At 44.7% G+C, this 25,426-nt stretch overlaps 1 protein-coding gene across 16 annotated transcripts in view; it reads right to left on the bottom strand.

Annotated features, from left to right (window-relative positions):
• cep170aa (centrosomal protein 170Aa) overlaps positions 1 to 25,426 on the bottom strand; it is a 257,407-nt gene that overhangs the window by 128,055 nt on the left and 103,926 nt on the right. For 15 of the 16 annotated variants that reach the window (XM_072512604.1, XM_072512598.1, XM_072512607.1 and 12 more), the window contains one exon: positions 7,261 to 7,416. The exons of the other annotated variant lie outside the window; for it this stretch is intronic. In XM_072512604.1, coding sequence (XP_072368705.1) covers positions 7,261 to 7,416 — 156 coding nt within the window. The remainder of the gene's footprint in view (positions 1 to 7,260; positions 7,417 to 25,426) is intronic. 16 annotated transcript variants of the gene reach the window in all.

Here is a 25,426-nt window from a genome sequence, read left to right on the forward strand (position 1 = left end):
AAAAAATTAGTTTTATCTGAACTCTCAAATGTGCAAGAGTATCCCTCCTGTTTACAACTATTCTATATTGAATAGACGTGGGTTAGTTTGTTTTATTTTTAGTCCTAACTTCCTGATTATATGGACATATTATTTCATGCTGCAACATTTCACATTTTCTTCACTATCTGTGTAAATGAGTAGATTTAAAAAACATATATACAGATTTTTATAAGACAGTTCAGGCTTTGATCCAGGTCAACTTTTGCTTTCGTCAGGCTAGTACATATTTGGCGCTTCCTTGCCAATCTTCTTCCTTTCCCTCTTGGTATTCACTCCGTTTAGGATATGGTTCCATTGCACCAGCTGCCTCCTAGTTCTTAGCCCAAGTGTCCTCAATAGTGACTATTGAAAAACTGCTCGGTCGTGGAAAGCATCAACTTACATTTTTACAGCATCTTTAATAAAGTAAATATCCCAAAGTGCTTCACTGGAATATCAAACAACATTTGCCACAGTCACATTAAAAAAAATTAGTATAAACGACCAAAAGGTTGATCAAAGAGATGGGTTTTAAAGAGCCTCCCAAAAGAGGAAAGCGGTAGGGAGGTGGGATCAAACTCCGGAGCTTAGGGCCGAGGTAGCTGAAGGTATGACAGCCAATGGAGGAATGATTAAAATCAGGTATGTACCAGTGACCAGAATTGGAAGATCACAGAGGTCTCAGGGGATTGTCGAGCTCAAGGAGGTTGCAATGATAGGAGGGAAAGGCCGTTGAGAGATTTGAAAACAAGAATGAAAAGTTTAAAATGTTGTTGTTGGGCAGTGAGCCAATGTAGTTTAGCATGTCAGGGTGTTCGGTAAATGAGAGGTGCGAGTTAGGATAGGCAGCAGCTAGTAGAGTCAAGGACATAGCTGCTAGACTGGGGCTGTGGCAGTTGCTGAGAAGATGCAAGTGGGAAATAGCGTCTTGACCTCATCCTCACTGAACCATCTGCTATAGATGTAACTGTCTAAGTCACGACTGGTAGGAGCGATTACTGCACAGTCCTTATGCAAAATCTTGTCTTGACACAAAGGACACCCTCCATCATGTGTGTGGCACTACCACCAAGCTAAATGGGATAGATACAGAACTGGCTAAGTCATGGAAGACTGAGGGTAGCAGTGGAAGGGTGAATGGAGGGCTGTGACTCGTGACGTTGTTCATGGATCAGTGCTGGGACCTTTGCTGTTTGTAATATAAATGATTTGGAGTAAAATGTAACTGATTTGATTAGTAAGTTTGCGAACAACACAAAGGTTGGTGGAATTGCGGATAACGATGAGGACTGTCAGAGGTAACAGCAGGATATAGGTCGGTTGAAGATTTGGGCGGAGAGATGGCAGATGGGAGTTTAATCCGGACAAATGTGAGGTAATGCATTTTGTAAGGTCTAATACAGGTGGGAAATATATAGTAAATGGTAAAACCCTTAAGAGTATTGACAGGCAGAGGGATCTGCGTGTACAGGTACACAGGTCACTGGAAGTGGCAACACAGGTGGAGAAGGTAGTCAAGAAGGCATGGGGTATGCTTGCCTTCATTAGCCGGTGCATTGAGTTTCAAAATTGGCAAGTCATGTTGCAGCTTTATAGAACCTTAGTTACGCCGCACTTAGAATATAGTGTTCAATTCTGGTTGCCACACTACCAGAAGAATGTGGAGGCTTTGGAGAGGGTACAGAAGAGATTTACCAGGATGTTGCCTGCTATGGAGGGCATTAGTTATGAGGAGAGGTTGAAGAAACTTGGTTTGTTCTCATTGGAATATGAGTGTTGGTCGAGATTTAAGCAATTAATCAGAGGAAGCTCTACAAATATCCCCTATCTCAATGGTGGAGCCAAGCACCAGTGCAAAAGACAAAGCTGAAGCATTTGCATCAATCATCAGCCATAAGTGCCAAGTAGATGAGCCATCTTGGCCTCCTCCGGAGATCTCGAGCTTTACAGATATCACGTTTTCATCCAATTCGATTAGCTCTACATTGTATCAAGGGCACTGGGTACAGCAAAGGTTAACAAATGCATACCATTCCCCAGGTATGCCCTGGCAACAAAAAGCAATCCTAATTTAATTACTGTCTCAGAAGTCTACTCTCAATCATCAGTAAAATGATGGAAGGTGTTTTTAAGGGTGCTGTGAAGTGGCATTTATTTAGTATTATCTGCTCACTGATGCTCAGTTTGGGTTCTGCCAGGGCCACTAGGTTCCAAAGATTCTTGGTCCAAATATGGTCAAAAAGTGCAGAACATCAGAGATGATGAGTAACTGCCCTTGACATTAAGGCAGCATTTGACAGAACATGTCATCAAGGAGCACTAGCAAAATTGAAATCAGTGGATTAACCCTACATCCACACACTCTGGCAGTGCATTCCAAATCTTAACTACTCATTTGCCCTCGTGTCACAATTGTTTCATTTGCAAATTACCATAACTCAATACCTCCTGGTTCTCAATCCTTCCACTAATGGAAACAGTTTGCCCCCCTCTCTACTTCAACAAAGACCCTTGTGATTGAATACCTCTGCCCAAATCTCCTCTCAACCTTCTCTTCTCCAAGAGAAGCAGCTCCAATTTCACCAATCTACATTACTGATCCCTGAAACCATTCTCCGGAATCTTTTCTGCACCCTCTCTAATGCCTTCCCATCCTTTATTAAAGTTGCAGCGTCCATAACTGGTTCAATACCCAGTTGAGGCTGAACCAGTGTTTGATGGTTGTTTTTTGCAGGTCAATTATCATAGAATTAACAGCGGAGGCCATTCGGCCCATTGAGTCTGCACCGGCCCTTAGAAAGAGCACCCTACTTAAGACCACGCCGCCACTCTATCCTCATAACTCAGTTTGGAAGGTGTTGTCTAAGGCACCTTGATTGAGTTGCTGCAGTGCATCTTATAGATGATACACACGGCTGCAACTATCCATCAGTGGTGGAGGGTTTGAATGTTTGTAAAAGGGGGAGTAATCAAGCGGGCTTCGATGTCCTGGATGGTGTTGTGTTTCTTGAGTGTTGTATGAGCAGCCACTCATCCAGGCAAGTGATGAGGATTTAATTACACTCCTGACTTGTGCCTTGTCGATGGTGGACAGGCTTCTTTTATTTTGGGGGGGGGGCGGTCAGGACGCAAGTTACCCGCCATAGGATTCCTAGCCTTTGGCCTGCCCTGGTAGCCACAACATTAATGCGGCTTGTCCTGTTCGGTTTCTGATCAATGGTAGCCCCAGGATGTTGATTGTGGTGGATTCAGCGATGGTAATGCCATTGGGGGCAGCGGTTAAATCCGCTCTTGTAGGAGATGGTCATTGCCTGACACTTGTGGCACAAATGTAACTTGCCACTTGACAGCTCAAGCCTGGATATTGTCCAGGTCTTGCTAATTTGCTGCATTTGGGCATGGATTGCTTCATTATCTGAGGAGTCACGAATGGCGCTGAACATGTCCGCAAACATCCCCACTTCTGACCTTATGATGGAAGGGAGGTCATTGATGAAGCAGCTGAAGATGGTTGGGCCTAGGACACGACCCTGAGGAACTCCTCCGCGTGGAGCGGAGATGATTGACCACCAGCCAGCACCACCACCTTCCTTTGTGTCAGGTATGACTCCAACAGTGGAGAGGTTTCTCCCCGATTCCCATTGACTCCAGTTTAGCTAGGGCTCCTTGATGCCATACTCGGTCAAATGCTGCACTGATGTCAAGGGCAGTCACTCCCACCTCACCTCTGGCATTCAACTCTTTTGTCTATGTTTGAACCAAGGCTGTAATGAGGTCAGGAGCGGAGTGACTCTGGCGGAACCCAAACTGAACTTCCGTGAGCAGGTTATTGCTGAGTAAGTGCCGCTTGATAGCACTGTTGGTGACTCCTTCCATCACTTTGCTGATGATCGAGTAGATTGATGGGGCATTAATTGGCTGGGTTAGATTTGTCCTGTTTGTGTACAGGACACACCTGGGCAATTTTCCACATTGCCGGGTAGATGCCAGTGTTGTAGCTGTACAGCTTGGCTAGGGGAGCGTCAAGTTCTGGAGCACAAGTCTTCAGTACTATTGCCAGGATATTGTCAGGGCCCATAGCCTTTGCAGTATCCAGTGCCTTCAGCTGTTTCTTGATATCACCTAGAGTGAATCGTATTGGCTGAAGACCAACATCTGTGATGCTGGGGACCTCCGAAGGAGATCGAAATGGATCATCCACTTGGCACTTCTGGCTGAAGATTGTTGCGAATGCCTCAGCTTTGTCTTTTGCACATATGTGCTGGGCTTCTCCATCGTTGAGGCTGGGGATATTTGTGGAGCCTCCTCCTCCAGTGAGTTGTTTCATTGTCCAGCATCATTCACGGCTGGATATGACAGTGCTATAGAGCTTAGATCTGATGCATTTGTTGTGGAATCGCTTGGCTCTGTCTACTACTTGCTGCTTATGCTGTTTGGCACACAACTGTGTTGTAGCTTCATCAGGTCAACACCTCATTTTTCAGTATGCCTTATGTTGCTCCTGGCATACTCTCCTCCACTCTTCATTGAACCAGGGTTGATCCCCTGGCTTGGTGGTAATGGTAGAATGGGGGATATAATAATAATAGTAATAATAACAATCTTTATTGTCACAAGTAGGCTTACATTGACACTGCAATGAAGTTACCGTGAAAAGCCGGATATGCTGGGCCATGAGTTGCAGATTGTGGTTGAATACAATTCTGCTGATGATGGCCCACAGTGTCTCATGGATGCCCAGTCCTGAGTTGCAAGATCTGTTCAAAGTCCATCCCGTTTAGCACGGTGGTAGTACCACACAACATGGAGGGTATCCTCAAATGTGAAGACGGGACTTTGTCGCCACAAGGACTGTGCAGTGGTCACTTCTACTGATACTGTCATGGACAGATGCATCTGCAGCAGGCAGATTGGTGAGGATGAGGTCAAATATGTTTTTCCCTCTTGTTGGCTCCTTCACCACCTGCTGCAGTCTAGCAGCTATGTCATTTTGGACCAACCCAGCTTGGTCTGTGGTGGTACTACCGAGCCACTCTTGGTGATGGACATTGAAGTCCCCAACCCAGAGCATATTCTGCGCCCTTGCCACCCTCAGTGCCTCCGCCAAGTGGTGTTCAACATGGAGGACTACTGATTAATCAGCTGATGGTGGATGCCACATGGTAATCAGCAGGAGGTTTCCTTGCCCATGTTTAATCTGAAGCCATGAGACTTCATGGGGACTGAGGCAACATCCAGGTTTGGGCTTATAAGCAACAAGTAACATTTGTCCCATCCAAGTGTAAGGCAATGATTATCTCCAATAACTGAGAAGGTAACCATCGCCTCCTGATGTTCACTGGCATTGCCAATTTGCCAAAGCAGAATCTGCCACCATCAACATTTTTTCAGTGGGGAGGGGAAGAGAATTCTGTGGTGAGTAACTCGCCTCATGACTTCCTAAAATCTGTCCACCAACTACAAAGCACAATTCAAGGGTGTAATGGAGAAAGGCTACGACCTGAAACATTAATTCTGTTCCTCTTTCCACAGATGCAGCCAGACCCAAGTATTTACAGCATTTTCTGTTTTTATCTCCACTTGCCTGGACGAGAGCAGCGCCAAGAGCACAAGAAGCTCAATGCCATCCATACCCGACTTGTCCATGCCAGCCAGAGGACACCCAGGTGCCCTTTCTAACCTCACATTCCTGCACCCGGCCCCTGGCCCTGTGGTTTACAGCACTTAAGGTGCAGATTCAGGTACCTTTTAAAAAAAAGTTTCGGGTCTCTGCCTCCACCACTAACTCGGGCAGCAAATTCCAGACACCAACTAGCCTCTGTGTAAAAAGGTTCTTCCTCATGTTCCCTCTACACCTTCTGACACTTATCTTAAATCTACATCCCCTGGTTCTAGAATAATCTACATCCCCTGGTTCTAGAATTCTCTGCCAAGGGAAATAAATCTATCTGTTCACTCTATATTTTCCCCTCAATTTTGTGCAACTCAATCAAATCACTCCTCAGCCTTTTTTGTTCCAAGGTAAATAACCTCAACCTACCCAATCTCTCCTCATTGCTACACTTTTCTAGCCCTGGCAACATTCTTGTAAACCTCCTCTGCACTCTTTCCAGAGCAATTATGTCCTTCCTATAATGTGGTGACCAGAACTGCACACGATACTTCTGTTGTGGCCTCACCAGTGTTGTATACAATTCCAACATTATATCCCTACTTTTATATTCTATACCTCTGCCAAAGAAGGTGAGCATTCCATATGCCTTCTTTACAACCTTGTACTTGTATACCAAGATCTCTTACTTCATCTACCCCTCTTAGTGTATTCCCATTTATTGCATACTCCCTATAACTGTTTGAACTCGCTTTTAAGGTATGACCTCACACTTCTCGGTGTTAAAATCTATCTGCCACTTTACTGCCCACTCCACCAACCCATCTATATAGTTTTGAAGATCATCGCTATCCTCTACACCATCCACTACTCGGCCAATCTTTGTGACGTCTGCAAATTTACCAATTGTGTCCCCCAAGATCACATCCAAAGCGTTAATATACAACACAAACAGTAAGGTCCCAACACTGAGCCTGTGACACTACTTGAAACAACTTTACATTCGGAAAGGCATCGACCATTCCCCTTTGTTTCTGTTACTAAGCCAACTTTTTATCCAGTTTGTCACATTACCCTGTTTACGAACAGTTTAGATCGGCATGAGACAATTGCCAAGAAGAAGGATGGAGTTAGTGATTAGGGAATGGAGTTGTTAACAGGGACTGAAGAGGAAATATCTGCTCACCTAATGCTGCATTCTGGACAAGCAGTTTGAGAGACAGGAGGTGAGGCAGAGTTTGGTTGTACAGCCGAGTGTAATTTCATCCTAACTGACTATGCATGCACACCTCTAGCAGGTCAGTGAATAGCAAGGAGGAGCAACTGAATCTTTTCCTCATACAATTGATCGCGACTTCAAAAACATTGCCTACTGTCACTAATAGTGCTAATATCAGCTAACTTAACGCACATTGGAAACAAAACCTCAGGTCATCCTGGACTATATGGCCTGGCTGCTTCCTGAATAAAGTCTCAACATTCTGCAACACAGCAAAATTTGCTTTTAACTGGCATAAAATGCAGAGACAATCTTAAATTTGAAAAAATTCCTGATGTTTGAAATATTTGGGATAAATTAATTCATGCAAATGCTTGAAATTTTGTCAGTGTTTCTCCAGATGACTCACCTCGGAGTCATTCAAAAGCTCTTTACTAAGTTCTCCATTTCTTGCATCAGTTGCTTGGTCAGTAGAATTTGGTTGCCACTTGGTCTCTTGTTCAGCAATGACTGGCCTTGTTATACCACAGCCAGAGTAATTGGGGGAATCTACTACTCCAAATACCTATTGTAAGAATAAGTAAAATTTATTAGAAGCATAAACTGCACAAACAATACTATCAAAAAGAGGGCAGAGAAGTTGTTCCTTGTCCCAAGTAGTTTATAATACAAAATAAACTTAGCACAGCAGTATATGCTACTAAAATCAGATCAATGAAAAATTAAATAGGATAGTTGCGGGCATTTTTCTATGCAAGTGATTCAACTGAATAAAAATAAAAAGCGTGGCATATACCATGGAAACGAAAAGCTTTCCATAATTTTAAATTTACAGTGCCCCACAACACTGAAACAATGATGCAATTTCTCATCACCACAATTTCCTTCCAACAACAGGACAGGATTGAATTTAATCGATCTTTTTGAAAATTGAGGTGTTCTTTTCCATCAGGAAGTCAAATCCTATACCCTCAAAATCTTCAACTCCAGACAATCTGATGGACGCCGCTGCTAGCCTGAGTCATTATCAGATACGGAGGCAACCAACACAACAATATAAGCTTAAGTGACCTTTTCCTCACCAAACTGTCAGACATATGTTTGATTATCCACCTCATAATCCTGCAAAAAGAGTCTCATCTTTATAGTGAGGACATCCTTCATCATATTATATATTACAGTAACTTCATTGAAGCCTACTTGTGACAATAAATGATTATTATTATATATTGTGGTACTACAACTGTGCTAAGTCAGATTAGACCAAAAACTGGACAGTCATGTGTGACAAATAAACATCAGAATTATACACCAGTTTGTAAACTAATGGGCAAACATATTCCTCATTCACCGATTACCATTAAGCCAGGAGATTAATGAAATGACTTAATAGAATGTATAACATGTGCCAGGAAAGTACCATGCATATTAGATTGAGACACTGACATAATAAATACATCACAGTGTTATCGGCATGCTAAACACCAAAAGCAGATTTATATGCAACTAAAACCAGAGTTAGAAATCCAAAGCAAAGCTTACCATATCCTGTCAGTAGTGGTAGACAATCCAGCAACAAAAAGCAGATGGCGGCTTCATGAATAGGCCAATCCTCAATCATGGTGGAGTCCAATCCAAGGTTGCAAGAAACAATGCTGAACTGTTTGTAAATCTTTTCAGTAAAAGTGCCTTGGATAATTCTACCAGACCTCTCTCATGATGCCCATTATTGTTGATGCCAATGTCTGGTCCAATTAGTTCACTTCACAGGACTTTCAGAAATACTACAATGGCTCTGTCAGAGACTTTAGGAGTTGGTTAAACTCCACCTATGGTGCTGAAGACCTGTACACCAAAACGATCTAGTCTCCTGGTCAAATTGTTATAGCACAGCTAGGAAACGGACATCTCTCTGACAATATATACATCCTATTCACAAATGATAGGCCAAAATTAACACAGCCGTATACCATCCTGTCAGTTTCTTACCAAGCATCAGTAAAGCAATGGACGAAATCATCAGTAGTGCAATCAAACAACAGACAGCATTGATTCCTTGAATGCAGACAGCGAAGTAACCCCTTTAAGTTTTTTTTTTTACAAAGAGGATGGTAAATATGTGGAACCCACTGCCTGGGGAGGTGGTGGGAGCAGGTACGATAGCGGCATTTAAGGGGCATCAAGACAAATATATGAATAGGGTGGGAATGGAAGGATACGGACTCCGTAAGTGCATACGGTTTTAGTTTAGGCAGGTACCATGGTCAGCACAGGCTTGGAGGGCCGAAGGGCCAGTTGCTGTGCTTTATTGTTCTTTGATTCCACAGGTGACTGTTTGCAGCATAGTCTGCCCCCAGGGAATTCATTTGAAATGGGTCTCCGCAAATAAATTTCCCCCCAATTTTCTTCTTTCGATGTGTTATCTTACAAAGTATTTACAGCACGGAAACAGGTTATTTGGACCAACTGACCAACGGCACTGTTTACACCCCACACAAGCATCTTCCTACCTTTTTTCATCCACCCTCATCAAAGCATCCTTCTGTCACTTTCTCCCTCACATGCTTATCTTGGCTCCTCTTAAATTTACTCTATTCCCCTCAACTGTTTTTGAGGTTAGCAAGTTTCACATTCTAACTATTCTTTTGCAAAGAGGTTTCTCCGGAATTCTCTATTGGATTTATTAGTGACTAGCTTATATTCATGGCTCCTGCTTCAGTTATCAGGAAGTCAAAATCCTTTCATACGACCTCTATCAGGCCACCCTTGGTTCCTCTTTTCTAGAGGAAAAAAAACAGCCCCAGCCAGTTTCATCTTTCCTGACAGGTATTACCACTCATACACTAGACAAGGTGCAATAGAGATTTACCAGACTGTTACCAGAAGTATGCTATTTTCATAGAACCGTGACTAGATCTCAGTATCCCAAATGTGTTCAAACTGAGGTTCTAATTTAACTTATGTAGGGAAATAGTTAAATTCTAAATTTTCACAATATTGTGTCTGTGGCAAAGTTTTACAGAACCCAGACTGCAGATGTGACAATGTAACAAAGTGTGTACAGCCAGTGATTTAGATACCCATGTGAGTGATGGTAAAGACCACTATTCAGAAGTCATAATTCACAACTTGTAAACCAATAGGGGGCAAAGAGGAGGGCAGTATCAAACCACCCAGGTCTAAGGTTACTGACACATGTGTTGCCCACTTCCTCTTTGATCTCCTTCCATTGTTTTCTTCCTTATGCCCCGCTGGGCGTTTGTTTATTTTGTTCAGTAGTGTTTGAAGTGTACTAACTTGACTTTTGCAATAAAACTCAATCTCGCACCACCACCAGACCCTCGTCTCTTATTTGAAAAAATAAGTGATCCTACAATTTATTTTCTCTGTTTTTCAATTCTCTACACAAATAAATATTTAAAGACTTTAACCAGCTCTTATGGTCTTATCTGTTCATTTGTACGGTTTAAATAATTTGCGGAAAAAGTCATTGGCATTTCTGCCCCTGAAAACATAACTAATACAATTGAAGGAAGCCTGGTGAATTACAACATGGCAAACCAAAGAATGTTAGGTGAAAAGGAGATTTCACCAACTCTCAGCAAGTTTCCAATTTAAATCTGAATTGGCAAGAGACCAACAGGAAAAATTAAAGCAAATATTTGCAAGGAAGTAGGTTTCTGCTGCACAGTTACAAAAAAAGTCCTTTGAAAATAGGATGCAAGCTTTTTTAACAAGTGATAAATGTGATATTATTTGGTGGATGAAAGACAAAGGGAAAAAGGGAAATGGGAGCAGGCCTGATAAGATTATATTCTTGCATGCTGACATAGCTGGTTGGAGTGCTATGTTGTCATTTAATTGCACGTATTACACTTGAAAAACTACCAGCATTTATATTAGTGATCAGGTGTTAATTAAAGCAAAATAAATAGTAAGGATCAGAGATGTGCAAACCAGTCAAAAATAAGTTCTGAACTTGTATTTGCAAAAATTCCAAGGAATTTCATATGGGACCTTAGTGAAATTGGGGAATACTGGGCAAGCCAAAAAGAAAATGATCAAACCCAAAACCTAAAAAGGGAAACTGAATCAAAATAACTTCAGCCTTGCAAAGTGTATCAATGTACCATAATTTCAATTTGCACAAAATATATTGTTAGAATTGGAGGACATGCTCCTAAAGCATCAGCAAAAATTCTGGCAATAAACCTATTTTTTTATTTCCATGGAAAATTCTGTAAATGAAATCCCTAAATTCTATGCAATTATCAACTAACTACTGGATGACATTATGAAGGAAAAAATATGTTACTACTGACATGGGTTTAAGTAGTACACTAGAGTAATTCCACCATTCATTTGCACTTGATGAAGAATTTATTAAGTGGTACAATATTCTTCAAAGATATTTCAACTTCCCGAAAGATATACTGTATACTGTCAAGAGAGAGCGCGAGAGAGAGAGACACACACACAACAAACCCAAAAATATCAGCTCTGGAAGCATATCTTAAGTCTTTTGAAGGAAAAACAAGCAGCTCCAAATACAACCAGAGAACCAATTGTAGGAAGGAAACTGACTTGTGCCACTGAAAAATGAGGAAGCCAATATCGGAGATAATCTAACACTATACTTGATTATTTTAGTCATCTCCACAGAGGAAGGCCATCTTGTGCACTGCAGTACCATTGGAATAGGCAAACCAAGACAAAAATGCTTTATATATGCACACAAATTACATCAAGCATTTTTTTGTCAAAATAAGCCCCCCTCCCGGACTTGATAATGTTTGGCTATAGCATCAGCAGGATCAAGCCTAGCTTTTTCAGGTGAATTACTACTAGCTCGAAAACAACAGCATACAGTGTGTGTCACACAAAGCCAAAATATATTCTGAAATAGCTTTCTTTACATAATTACTGAAGAAAACAACAACTGAGGTCACATTAAATGTTCAATCTACATTGTGGAAGGAAGCAATTCACACAAAATAACTTCTCGGAATATCCATGGAATGGTAGGTACAATTTCAATACTGCGTTCCTTATTAGACAAATTAAGTTATGGTTTACACTGTAAATGAAAATACAAATACTGCAAAAATACATTGTAATACCAGATGTGGCAACAATAATTACCAACCAGTGCCAGTCAAAAAATCAACTAAAATTCCAATAACACTTTAAAAAAAAAAAACCATGATAAGGGTTTTGGAAAAAATACTGATAACACCAAAACAGAAGTTGACAATATAAGTCTGAATTATAAAGAAGTCTTTAATGATTTCCTTGTTGTAGAATGATTTGGTGCGGTTATCAGTAGGGAAGGAGTTTGGGTACACTTCCAGGTTGAGGCCCAACAAACACGAATAGAGAGAACATTAGATTTGCATAACTACACTTTTAGTGTCCTACAAGTAAAGTGACCACAGTCCCTGTGGTGGCCCTACACTCTGGTTTACATGTTAATAAATAAGGAAGAATTAATAATCACACTCTATTGGGCATTGTACAGCAACCTGTTGCAGTATTTATTAACTGCTTCCCGGATTTAGAGGGTGTTGAAGGAGGACACAAAGATAATCTGGCTTTATTGATGCCAGAGATGACCATGAGATCTGGGAGCTGTAAGAATAAATGCTCATTAACCGAAAAAGAAAGCAAGTTTTCAAAATTTTATTTCCTATGTAAAAGAGAATTTAGCAACAGGGGTAGCGCAATTCACGCGCAAATGCAGCAATATCCAGACTGACAAGTGGCAAGTCAGATTCACGCCACACATTCAGGCAATGACCATCTCCAATAAAAAAGAATCAAACCATCGCCCCTTGACATTCAATAGCATTACAGTTATAGAGTGTAATTATTATGCATCTTCTTATTTAAATCCATTGTGGCCATCACCAGTAAGTGCTGTGATATCATTAGTTGTTGTGGTTACCTGTGTAAATTCATATTTAACTGTCATTAGTTCTAATTAGATTCTGTTCCTGTTATTGTGATGTTTATCTAGTTGCTCTCATTTTTGAGTCCATACTGTATTTTAATCTTCATTATTTTTCTATACCAAAGAAAATGAACTTATAAGCGTTTAAGATGAACTTTTTGTGGCCAAGTTACCACAGTTTCCATCACTTAATCCCCCACTAATAATATTCTGGGGATTACCATTGACCAGAAACTGAACCAGCCATATAAATACTGTGGCTACAAGGCATCAGAGACTAGGAATCATGAGGCGAGAACACACCTCGACTCCCCAGAGCCTATCCACCACCTACAAGGCACAAGTCAGCAGTGTAATGGAATACTCCCACTTCCTGGATGTGTGCAGCTCTAATAACACTCAAGAAGCTCGACACCATCCACAACAAAGCAGCCCGTTTCATTGGCACCCCTTCCACAAACATTCACACCCTCCACCGCTGATGTACAGCAGCAGCAGCTGCGTCTACTATTTAGAAGATGCACTGCAGGAACTTACCAAGGCTTCTTCAGCAGCACCTTTCAAACCCACGACCACTACTATCTGGAAGGACAAGAGCAGCAGATACCTGGGAACACCACCGCCTGGAAGTTCCCCTCCAAGCCACTCACCATCCTGACTTGAAAATATATCACCGTTCCTTCACTGTCGCGGAGTCAAAATTGGGAGCTTACGGTTATTGTCACAATGCTGTTCGCTGCCAATTAACTTTGTAATCAAATGATGAACGTCAATCTATACCTACGGGTAAGATGACATACAGGGTACAGTCTCCGGACACACCTCCCTAACAGCACTGTGGCTGTACCTACACCTCAGGGACTGCACCGGTTCAAAAACACACCTCACCACCACCTTCTCGAGGGCAATTAGGGGTGGGCAACAAATGCAGGCCTAGCCAGCAAAGCCTACATCCTGTAAAAATGAGTTAAAAAAACACACGGGCTGCCTGCTACCACCTGGCTGCCCCTGCCAAATGTTTTATGGAATGGGCAGCATTTATTTGGGTCAATTGGCATGGTAACAACCCTCATTGACCCGTTATTACTTATTTGAAAAAGGCAGACGAGCTGCTAATTTGGGCGCCCATCCATGGGGGTGAGCTCAGGAATGGGCTGAAAGGATGGGCACCCACTGCATTTTACATACCTCTCTCTCTTCCTCCCCCCCCCCCCACTAAGTCTGGAGGGCCGGGGAGCGATTGGTTATGGCGTTCCGAACACCCCCCCAGCTACGTCTGGAGGGTCGGGGAGCGATTGGTTATGGCGTTCCGATCGCAGGATGAAGTGCCCAATGGCTGCGACTGGCAGCATGACCAGCTTTCAGAATGCCGGCTGTCCCGTGTATGTGCCCCCTCAGTTGGATGTAGCAATGCGCAGGCCCAGAGCCCACTGTGGGGCAGACTGCCTCCTCCGGACGTCAGCGTGCTGTCCCAGGGGCAGATCTTTTTTAAAAAAATATAATCGATGGAATCTTCCCACCAGAAGCGGCGGCAGAGAGCAAGTCACGGGTCGCATACACTGACATCTCATGTTCTGGGCGCGAAATTACTGAGGACATATTACTCCATTTTGTAACTGCCAGTAAGAAAGCAACAGGACTGTGTGAAGAACTGAAGATGGATTGTTCTGGAATAAGGAAGAGTGCCTCGGAAACAAACAGGCCAGGATCTCACAACTTAAAACTGCTGGAGAGTTTCTCAAGAGATTCCACGACAGGGCAAAACAGTGCTGGTGTGAGCTCCAAGACTTCTGATGAACAACCAGTACAGAAATGCAACATGAAATGACAAAGGAAGTCAGCTTGTGAGGACCAAATAAGCTCATTTGTCGAAAAATGGTGGGTCGAGACGTTCGGGCGACTTGGATTGCAAAGATCAGCCGGTTGTCAAAAATGGGTCCCCAGAAAGTTTGAAAAACACTGCCCTACAGCTTTGGGGTAGTGCTTGCCCATGTCTGGGATGAAGGCATGGAACGCCCCATTGCATTTGCTTCAAGGACACTGGTGGATTCAGCGCGCCGATACATGCATAGAGATTCTGATTTTCAGAATAAAGAAGTGCCATCAATATGTTTATGGACAACATTTTTTTATTATAATGCCCCATAAGACACTGCTCAAGCTCTTCGGGGAGGATAAAGGCACGGCTAAGACCCAGCGTTGGGTGTTCCTGCTGCCTGCGTACTAATATTTCTTTCGGCATTGTCCAGGTGCAAAGATCCACCCCCCCCCCCCCCCCGAATCAGAAACTCTTGCTACAGGACCTGCACAGTGGCCATCCGGAAGGGTCCAAATTGAAAAAGCTCCAGGGTACTTTTAGCACACATGAGATCCCAGAGGTCCTAGTAGCAGATAATGGGACACCGTTCACTAGCAAGGAATTTGTCATTTCCATGCAGCGGAACAGCATTCAGCATATTCAAACCACCCCGTATCATCCGTCCTCCAAAGGACGACCGGAAACGCTGGTCCAGACCATCACTAGGGGCTTGAAAATGCAATCAACGGGGTCCATAGACAGGCGGTTGTCACGGTTCCTTTTTAGTTATTGCACAACACAGTACGTGACAACAGGAATTGCCCCTGCACTATTATTTTTTTTCCTGAAAATATTTTAAGGTATTCATAATTTAAAAAATTTTAAACATCAGGGGCGGGATTCTCCACCCCACATTTCTGCCTCATCCCGCCAGTGGGATGCTCCGTTATGCCAGCCGGTCAATGGGGTTTCCCATTGTGGGGCAGCCCCATGCCGTCGGGAAACCCTCTGGCTACCGGCAAAATGGAGCATCCCGCCAGCGGAGAATCCCGCCCCAGGTTTCAACAAGAACAAAACAATATAACCAACACACCAGCCCAGTGACAAACCCCAGTCAACATGGCCTACACAAACAGGACCACCTTCCCCAGCCCCCTTTCCATTTGTTCTACTGCCCTTACTATTTTTTCCCCCCCCCCGCTGACAGCCTAAAAGTCGCTGAACAGCTGCCACCTCCGGGCAAACCCCTGCAGCAATCCCCTCAAGGCGAATTTAATTTTCTCAAGTCTGAAAAATCCCGCAACGTCAGTAACCCATACCTCCGACTTCAGGGGTTGCGGGTCCCTCCAACCTAGTAAGACCCGTCCCCGGGCCGCCAGGGAGGCAAAGGCCAGGACATCGGCCTCTCTCACCCACTGGGCTCCCAGGTCTTCCGACACACCAAAGATCGCCACCTCTGGACTCGGCACCACCCTCACCATTAAAAAGTCAGACATGTGGTCAGCAAACCCCTGCCAGAAACCCCTCAGCCTCGGACATGCCGAAAACACATAGACATGGTTCGCAAGACCCCAACACAGCACCCAACCTATCGTCCAACCCCTCGAAGACCCTGCTCATCCAGGCCACGATCATGTGCACCCTGTGGACCACCTTAAATTGAGCCGGGTGCACGACGAGGATGCATTGACTCGCCTCAGGGCATCCTCCCATAATCCAGCCTCCAACTCCCCACCCAAGTCTTCTTCCCACTTTCTCTTCACCTCACCTATCGAGGCTCCCTCCCACTCCATCAGTTCCCTGTCAATCTCTGATACCTTCCCCTCTCCTACTCCTGCTCTTGACACCACCTTATCCTGTAGCCCCTGGGGCGGCAGATGCGGGAAGGTTGAAACCTGCCTCTGCACAAAATCACTCACATGCAGATACTGGAACCCATTCCCACCTCGCGCTCGGGAAGCCCTCATCAATAAAACAATCTCCAAATCTCCTCGATCCCCGCCCGCTGCCACCTCCGAAACCCCCCATCCAGCCTACCCCCCGGAGTGGCCTGGTGTTTACCACATATCGGTGCCCACACCGACGCCCCCTGCAACCCCATATGCTGCCGCCACTGTCCCCACACCCTCAGGGCTGCCACTACTACCGGGCATGTGGAGTACCTGGCTGCCGTTAACAGTGCCCCCAAGATTGTGTCTTCACGAGGCCGCCTCTACCCGCTCCCACACCGACCCCTCCCCCACTTGCTGACCATCACAATATTCGCCGCCCAATAATAATTTATAAAATTCGGAAGAGTCAGCCACCCCCGCCAATGCCCGTGCCCCTGCTCCAGCAGCACCTTCTTCACCCGCGGGGTTTTACCCGCCCAAACAAATCCGGAGATCACCGCATTTACTTTAATAAAAAACGCCTTGGAGATAAAAATTGGAAGGCTCTGAAAGACGAACAAAAACTTCGAGAGCACCGTCATTTTTAACTGTCTGTACCCGCCCCGCCAATGACAACAGGAGCGCATTTCACCTCCCTCATCTGTTCTACCAACCGACCCAGATTCAGCTTCTGCAGCTTCTCTCACTCGGGCACCACCTGGATACCCAAATACCAAAAGCCCCCCTCCCCCACCACCTTGAACGGCATCTTACCCAACCGCCTCTCCTGCCCCCTCGCCTGGATCGCAAAGACCTCACTATTGTCCATATGCAATTTATATCCTGAGAACCGACTGAATTCCTACCTGCAGTATTATTGATGGGTTGAAAACGCAGGACTCGGCTGACTCTGACCTTTCCGAGTGTTGGCCACAAGGTAGAGAGGCAACAGGAGATGCAGAAGAGGTACCACGGCTCGAGGGCGCCGGAGCAGGCTTTTCACATTCGGAATGTGGTCTACGTTCGCAATTGTGGTGATGGAGTATTGTGGCTCCCCAGTGTGATACTGGAAAGTATGGGCCCGGTTTTGAATAAAGACCGGGTTCAGGAAGGATCCACTTAATGAGGCATGAACCCACCCCTTGGGACACCCGACCGGTGGTGGTAGTGTCTTTGCCACCCAGGAACTGCCCCTCGGTCTGGGGGCCCCGCCGTCCAGGTCGCCAGGCCCTTTCGAACAAGAGAAGGATAATTCTGGAACTGAGATGGATGCAGAGGAGTCCATGCCAGCAGATGACACGTTTAGAACCGCGGTCCCGACAGTAACACTTTGGCGGTGAGCCAGGAAATGGCGATTAGCTAATTGATACACTCCACCCAACCTAGAGCCGCCACAGATGTAAACGTGGCCACGAGCGAAACTGCACAGAAGACCTCCATTGTTGGTGGCTAAAGGGGGACTTTCGGATTTTGGTGGGGGGGGGGGGGGGGTCATAACCCCATGAGGAAAGCATTATTGATCTTACTGTGGGACTCATGGAGTACGAGCTTCCCAGATAGAGGGTTGTGGCCAACCACCTAGGGCTCGTTATGACCCAACGTAAAAGCAGGCCCGAAACAGGACCTAGTGTGGTTAATCCTCCCAGCTAGTAGGAACAATATGCTCCATTATGCAGACTTTTGTAAATAGTGTATAGAAATCTATGTTCGTTTACCGCCAGCCTCCTCTGTAACATTAAAGACGGCCTAGATGATCAGTTTTAAATTAGACAATGATGAGTGCTTCTGAGTAAGCAAACCTTGACCTGGATAACTCTGTGCCAGTGGTTATACAGAAGTACAGCATTGAAAAATTATTTTTAGGCAATACAAAAACATCGCGCAGTGGCCCAAATGGAAATGGGTGATCCTCTGGATGGTGGGAAAGATAGCAGGATTGATTAAATGTTTTTACCCTCTCATGTTAGTCAGTAAGTGTACAGCCAGTCTCTCTCTCCTTCATACTTCATGGATGACCGCCGTGATCAAGCTGTGGAGATCACATCACCAAATGCATATAAATTATGCCGTGTTGATTTTGGGTTGCCACTACTAATGGCATATGGATATTTTATGTTATATAACTATTGTCATGAATGAAACGTACATGGTGACTGGCTCCGTGCCATAGACACATCCGTACTGTCATTACCAACTTATATGTGCCTGGCTGAATATACCACTATGTAACAAATGCTCTGAATGACATCTGACCACACAGAACATACAGCACAGTACAGGCCCTTCAGCCCACGGTGTTGTGCCAACCATTTATCCTAATCTAAGATCAACCTAACCTACACCCCTTCAATTTACTGCTGTCCATGTGCCTGTCTAAGAGTCGCTTAAACGTCTCTAATGACTGGCTCCACCACCTCTGCTGGCAGTGCATTCCACGCACCCACCACTCTCTGTGTAAAGAACCTACCTCTGACATCTCCCCTATACCTTCCTCCAATCACCTTAAAATTATGTCCCCTTGTGACAGCCATTTCCACCCTGGGGAAAAGTCTCTGGCTATCCACGCCTCTCTTCACCTTGTACACCTCTATCAAGTCACCCCTCTGCCTTCTTCGCTCCAGTGAGAAAAGCCCTAGCTCCCTCAACCTTTCTTCATAAGGCATGCCCTCCAGTCCAGGCAGCATCCTGGTAAATCTCCTCTGTACCCTCGCCAAAGCATCCACATCCTTCCTATAATGAGGCGACCAGAACTGGACACAATATTCCAAGTGTGGTCTAACTAGAGTTTTATAAAGCTGCAACAAAACCTTGCGGCTCTTAAACTCAATCCCCCTGTTAATGAAAGCCAACACACCATACGCCTTCTTAACAACCCTACAACCTGGGTGCCAACTACAGCCAATTCTGTATCCAGACAGCCAAATTTCCCTGTATCCCATGCCCCCTAACTTTCTGAATGAGCCTACCATGGGGAACCTTATCAAATGCCTTACTGAAATCTATATACACCACATCCACTGCCCGACCTTCATCAATGTGTCTCATCACATCCTCAAAGAATTCAATGAGGCTTGTGAGGCATGACCTGCCCCTCACAAAGCCATGCTGAGTATCTTTAATCAAACTATGTTTTTCTAAATAATCATAAATCCTATCTCTCAGAATCCTTTCCAATATTTTGCTCAGCACAGACGCAAGACTGATGGGTCTGTAATTCCCAGGAATTTCCCTATTTCCTTTCTTGAATAGGGGGAACAACATTCGCCTCCTTCCAATCATCCGGTACTACTCCAGTGGAGAGTGAAGACGCAAAGATCATCGCCAACAGCGCAGCAATCTCCTCCCTCGCTTCCCATAGTAACCGTGGGTACATCCAGTCAGGCACAGAGGACTTATCTATCCTGATGCTTTTCAAAATTTCCAGCACATCCACCTTCTTAATATCAACCTGTTCAAGTCTATTAATCTGGTTCACACTGTTCTCATGGGTAACAAGGTCCCTCTCTCTAGTGAATACATATGCTGTCGTTTTGTACTCTTGCAGCCCTCCTTGGCCAGTCTCATTTCCAGTGGAGCAGTTTCCATATTTCTCAAAAATCTTCAGTGCAACAAGAGTTTGCAATAGTTTGTCTTTCACTGAAAACCTGAGCAATGTCTGCTCTATTTGTATTCGATAAACACTTTGAACAATTGGTGAGCAAATGTCCAACCTTTCGACTTAATTAGCCATTCATACAATTTGACTTAATGTGCATTCAGCCTCTGCATTTGTGCCACTATTTATATCCGGCAGGAATTGGACTGCAGCAAGTGCTATGCAAAAACAAATTACATTTATATAGTATTTCACAAAGGCATATTTAGGCAAAAATAGATTAGTCCAAATTCCTTTCCCTTTGGAATGTTATGAATCCCAACACTGTAAACAATTTAATAGAGATGCACAGTTTTTTAATGAACTAAAAATCTACAACAAATCTTTAAATTTGCAAAACCGCATTAGAAAATTAGAGTGGCTGTGCTGAGAAAAATTAAATAAACGCTGTTTTTTGAAACAAATGTTACATGACTTTTGTGGTCTAAAATGATGTTCACGTTAATTCTAAACATAATTCTGCCTTTTGGATCATCGAAATCTTGCATTCAGAATTGGAAAATGTGTTTATTTTTGCCTACTAATTCAAATATTCCCCTCTCAAACAGCTCTCAGTACAGGAAGCATGTTGTATGAAGGTCTGCTGCTGTAGGGAACAATGTTTTGTGCCTGCATGGTTTAGTATTCCCCTTGTTTTCCAGATGTGATCTCACATTGGCACCAACTTTCCTCACTTGCTTCTATTTAACTAAATTCTAATCAGCTCTTAATCATTTTTTTTCTGATCATTTTTTTCTTGATTGCGTGTTCTCTGGGAAGAGTGACCTCCTAGTTCTTGGCATGATGAAGCCATACGAGTCAGGGAACTGTTTAATCAGTGTTAAGTTGCTTAGGTAAGCTCATTTGCTGGAGAAGCTCATGGTATTAAAGAGATGGGAGCTTGAGCATGCAATTGGTTAAGGTATAAGGAGGCAGAAGAGTAGTGGGAAACATATGTCTGGAGAGAAACGGGCAGTGAGGTCCGCCCAGGGGTTGATATTAGAATACAAAAATTAGCAATATAGTAAAATAGTGAACAAGATTGTTGTAGGCCTGGTCAAAGGGAAAAACACATGGTAGGTACACTTTAATGCAAAGTGATGTACTTGTGAAGAGTAACAGAAAGTATAATCTAAATGTTACTGTGCGGTGGGGGGGGGGGGGGGGTTGGTGGTGGACATTGGAGGAGGGAAACCAGAGGGTGCACACCCAATCTTAGAATGTGGCAAGGAAATTTGACAAGGCAGTTAAGGAAGCCACAGCCTTGTAAACAGAGGCATTGAACATTAAAAGAAGAAATTCATGGCAGACCATTACAAATCTTTGGTCAGACCTCAGCTGGATAATTATGTACAATTCTTGGCAACATAGTTTAGGAAGGATATCTTGGACTTGGACAGGAGAGAGTTGGTTTACCAGGCATTAGGGATTTCAATTATGTGGAGAGATTACAAAAGCTGGGGTTGTACCCAGTGTAGAGAAAGTTTAAGAGAGACTTAAGACACATTCAGTATTAGTATGGGGCTCTGATATAACAAGTAGAAAGAGACTGTTTCCTCTGGCTAATTCATTGGTAAGCGGAAATTGTAGACTTAAAATATCAAAAGTACTCTAGGAAAAGTGAGCAATATATTTCCACAGAGGATTGTTGAGATTTGGAAGGTATGACTTAAAAGGATAATGGAATCAGATTCTATAGGAGCTTTCGCAAGGCAAATGAGCATATATTTCGAAGACGACAAATTTGCAAGGTCCTGGATGAGCTGAGGAATGGAATTAATCAGATATTTCTTCAAAAAGACCAGCATTAGCATAATGGTTTCTGACTATGAATTCTACGATTCTAAAACTTTAACTGTTATAGTACATAACAGCACAGTACAGGTCCTTCGGCCCTCGATGTTGCGCCGACCTGTGAAACCACTCTAAAGCCCATCTACACTATTCCCTTATCGTCCATATGTCTATCCAATGACCATTTGAATGCCCTTAGTGTTGGCGAGTCTACTACTGTTGCAGGGAGGGCATTCCACGCCCTTACTACTCTCTGAGTAAAGAACCTACCTCTGACGTCTGTCTTATATCTATCTCCCTTCAATTTAAAGCTATGTCCCCTCGTGCTAGACATCATCACCATCCGAGGAAAAATGCTCTCACTGTCCACCCTATCAAATCCTCTGATCATCTCGTATGCATCAATTAAGTCACCTCTTAACCTTCTTCTCTCTAACGAAAACAGCCTCAAGTCCCTCAACCTTTCCTCATAAGATCTTCCCTCCATACCAGGCAACATTCTGGTAAATCTCCTGTGCACCCTTTCCAATGGCTTGTGAAGAAGTAGAAGCAGAAGTCTGAAAAGAAAATTGCAAGTATGAGTACAGGAAAAAGGGGGGGGGGGGGGGAAAGGTGTAAGGCGAGACTTCAATCTGGTAAGTGAAAGCAGAAAGATTCTCAAATTGACCAGGCTAGCGTAGTGATCAAGGTTTTATGAACTATATTTGGAGTCAGGGGGACCACCCCGCGCTAGCTAACTAAAATCGGCTAGTGAACGGAGGTGAGGTGAGAGGAGGCCTGCGGACTTTGGAGCCTGGTTAGCAGGTTTTGATGGGCCTACGAGGCGAGCAAGTTGGGGGGGGGGGGGGGGGAAAAGAGAGAGATTTTCTTGGAGGGGAAGTGCAGGGGGGATTCTGGGAGGGAGGGGTGAAGGGGTTTGATGTTAATAATGGAAAAGGACGGGTCAGGCTCAAGGGGCAGGGGCCGGTGTTATGATAATGGTGGATAAGAAGGGAGGGGTGAGCCACCCCTAGTTAGGTTAGTCACGTGGAACGTGAGGGGGCTGGGAGGCCCAGCCAAGAGGTCAAGGGTGCTTGCGCATTTTAAAAGTTTGAAGGCCGATGTAGCAATGCTGCAGGAGACTCACCCGAGGGTGAAGGACCAAGTGAGACTTAAAAAGGGCTGGGTTAGTCAGGTGTTTCATTCTGGATTTGACGGAAGAGCTCGAGGGGTAGCGATAAGGGTCAGCAAAAGGGTATGGTTCCAGGTGGAAAAGGTGGTTGCAGATCAGGGGGGTAGGAATGTGATTGTGACAGGGGCGCTGGAGGGGAGGCTGGTGGTGCTGGTAAGTGTATATGGTCCCAATTGGGATGATGTGGGATTCGCGAAGAAGGGGTGTGGGGCCATCCCCGACTTGGACACACACAAACTGATAGTGGGGGTTGGACAGGTCATGGCCGCGCTCGCTGGTCCCGTCAGGGGGGAGCGAAGGCGCTGACTGGGCTAATGGTGGAAATGGGACACCCGACGGAATGGGAATACTCGTTTTTCTCAGCGGTCCATAAGGTGTACTCGCGGATTGACTTTTTCATGGTGGGGAAGAAAGACGCTGCTGGCTGGGGTTAAAGGGTCGGAGTACTCGGCAATTGCAATATCAGATCATGCTCCACATTGGGTGGATATGGTACTGGAGAAGGGGATGGTACAGAGACCAGGGTGGAAGTTAGATGTGGGACTGTTGGGGGACCAAGGGTTCTGTGACAAAATTGAAAAAGTAATCGAGGAATATGGAGGTTTTAACTGCACAAGTGAGGTGTCGAAGGCAGTTGTCTGGGAGGCTTTAAAGGTGGTGGTGAGGACTGAGGTGATCTCGTTCAAGGCTGGGTTAGACAAAGAGGAGAGGTTGGAACGCCAGAGGGTAATAGATGAGATGCTGGAGGTAGACAAGTATGCAGAAGATAGGGACCCAGCGCAGTTGGAAAAGAGGAAGGAACTCCAGGAGAGCTTTAGACCATAAGACATAGGAGCAGAATTAGGTCACTCGGCCCATCGAGTCTGCTCCGTCATTTAACCATGGCTGATATTTTCACATCCCCATTCTCCTGCCTTCTCCCCATAACCCCTGATCCCCTTATTAATCAAGAACCTATCTATCTCTTGTCTTAAAGGCACTCAGTGAATTGGCCTCCACAGCCTTCTGCAGCAAAGAGTTCCACACATTCACCACCCTCTGGCTGAAGAAATTCCTCCTCATCTCTGTTTTAACGGATCGTCCCTTTAATCTGAGATGGTGTCCTCTGGTTCTAGTTTTTCCTACAAGTGGAAACATCCTCTCCACGTCCACTCTATCCAGGCCTCGCAGTATCTTATACGTTTCAATAAAATTCCCTCTCATCCTACTAAACTCCAACGAGTACAGACCCAGAGTCCTCAAACGTTCCTCATACGACAAGTTCTTAACTCCAGGGATCATTCTTGTGAACCTTCTCTGGACCCTTTCCAAGGCCAGCACATCCTTCCTTACATAGGGGCTCAAAACAGCTCACAATACTCCAAATGGGGTCTGACCAGAGCCTTATACAGCCTCAGAAGTACATCCCTTTGACCGACTATCTACCAGGAAGGCGGTACGCCAATTGAGGCGAGCAAGGGGGGGCCAGTTTACGAGCATGGAGGAAAGGCGGGTCATCTCCATAGGGAGGCTGCAACAAGGGAAATTGTCCAGATGCGGGACAGGGCAGGGAAGTTGGTGGTAGCTCTAGATCGGATTAACAAGGTCTTTAAGGAATTCTGAGAGGTTGTACAGGTCAGAGCCACCTGGGGGAGGCCGGGAGATGCAGGAATTTCTAGATGGCCTGGAGTACCCAAGGTTGGGAGGGGGACAGGGCTACGTTAGAGGGGCGATAGTGGAGCAGGAGATAAAAGATGCGATTGGGAGGATACAGTCGGTGAAGGTGGCAGGGCCGGATAGGTTTCCGGTGGAATATTATAAAAAATTCAAAAATAAGCTGGTACCGCTGATGGTGGGGATGTTTGAGGAGGCGATAGGGAAGGGGGCGTTACCACAAACTTTGGGACAGGCATCGATTTCCCTGTTACTTAAGAAAGATAAGGATCCGACGGAGTGTGGGTCATATAGGAGCATATCACTTTTAAACGTGGACGCAAAGATATTGGCGAAGGTACTGGCAGGTAGGCTAGAGGAGTGCCTCCTGAAGGTGATAGGTGAAGGTCAGATGGGGTTTGTGAGAGGGAGGCAGCTCTTTTCGAACATTAGGAGGGTATTGAATGTGGTTATGGTACCGGCAGAGGGGAAGGAAACCGAGGTGGTTGTGGCATTGGACACCGAGAAAGCATTTGACAGAGTAGAATGGGGGTACTTGATGGCAGTTCTGGAGGGGTTTGGAATTGGACCCAGATTTGTGGACTGGGTAAAGCTATTATCTAAGGAGCCGAGGGCCAGTGTCCACACAAATAACATCAGCTCAGAATACCTTCCTCTCCACCTTGGGACGAGACAGGGATGTCTTATGTCCCCCCTGCTGTTTG

This window comes from Scyliorhinus torazame, chromosome 1, assembly GCF_047496885.1.
Source record: "Scyliorhinus torazame isolate Kashiwa2021f chromosome 1, sScyTor2.1, whole genome shotgun sequence".
Classification (NCBI taxonomy): domain Eukaryota; kingdom Metazoa; phylum Chordata; class Chondrichthyes; order Carcharhiniformes; family Scyliorhinidae; genus Scyliorhinus; species Scyliorhinus torazame.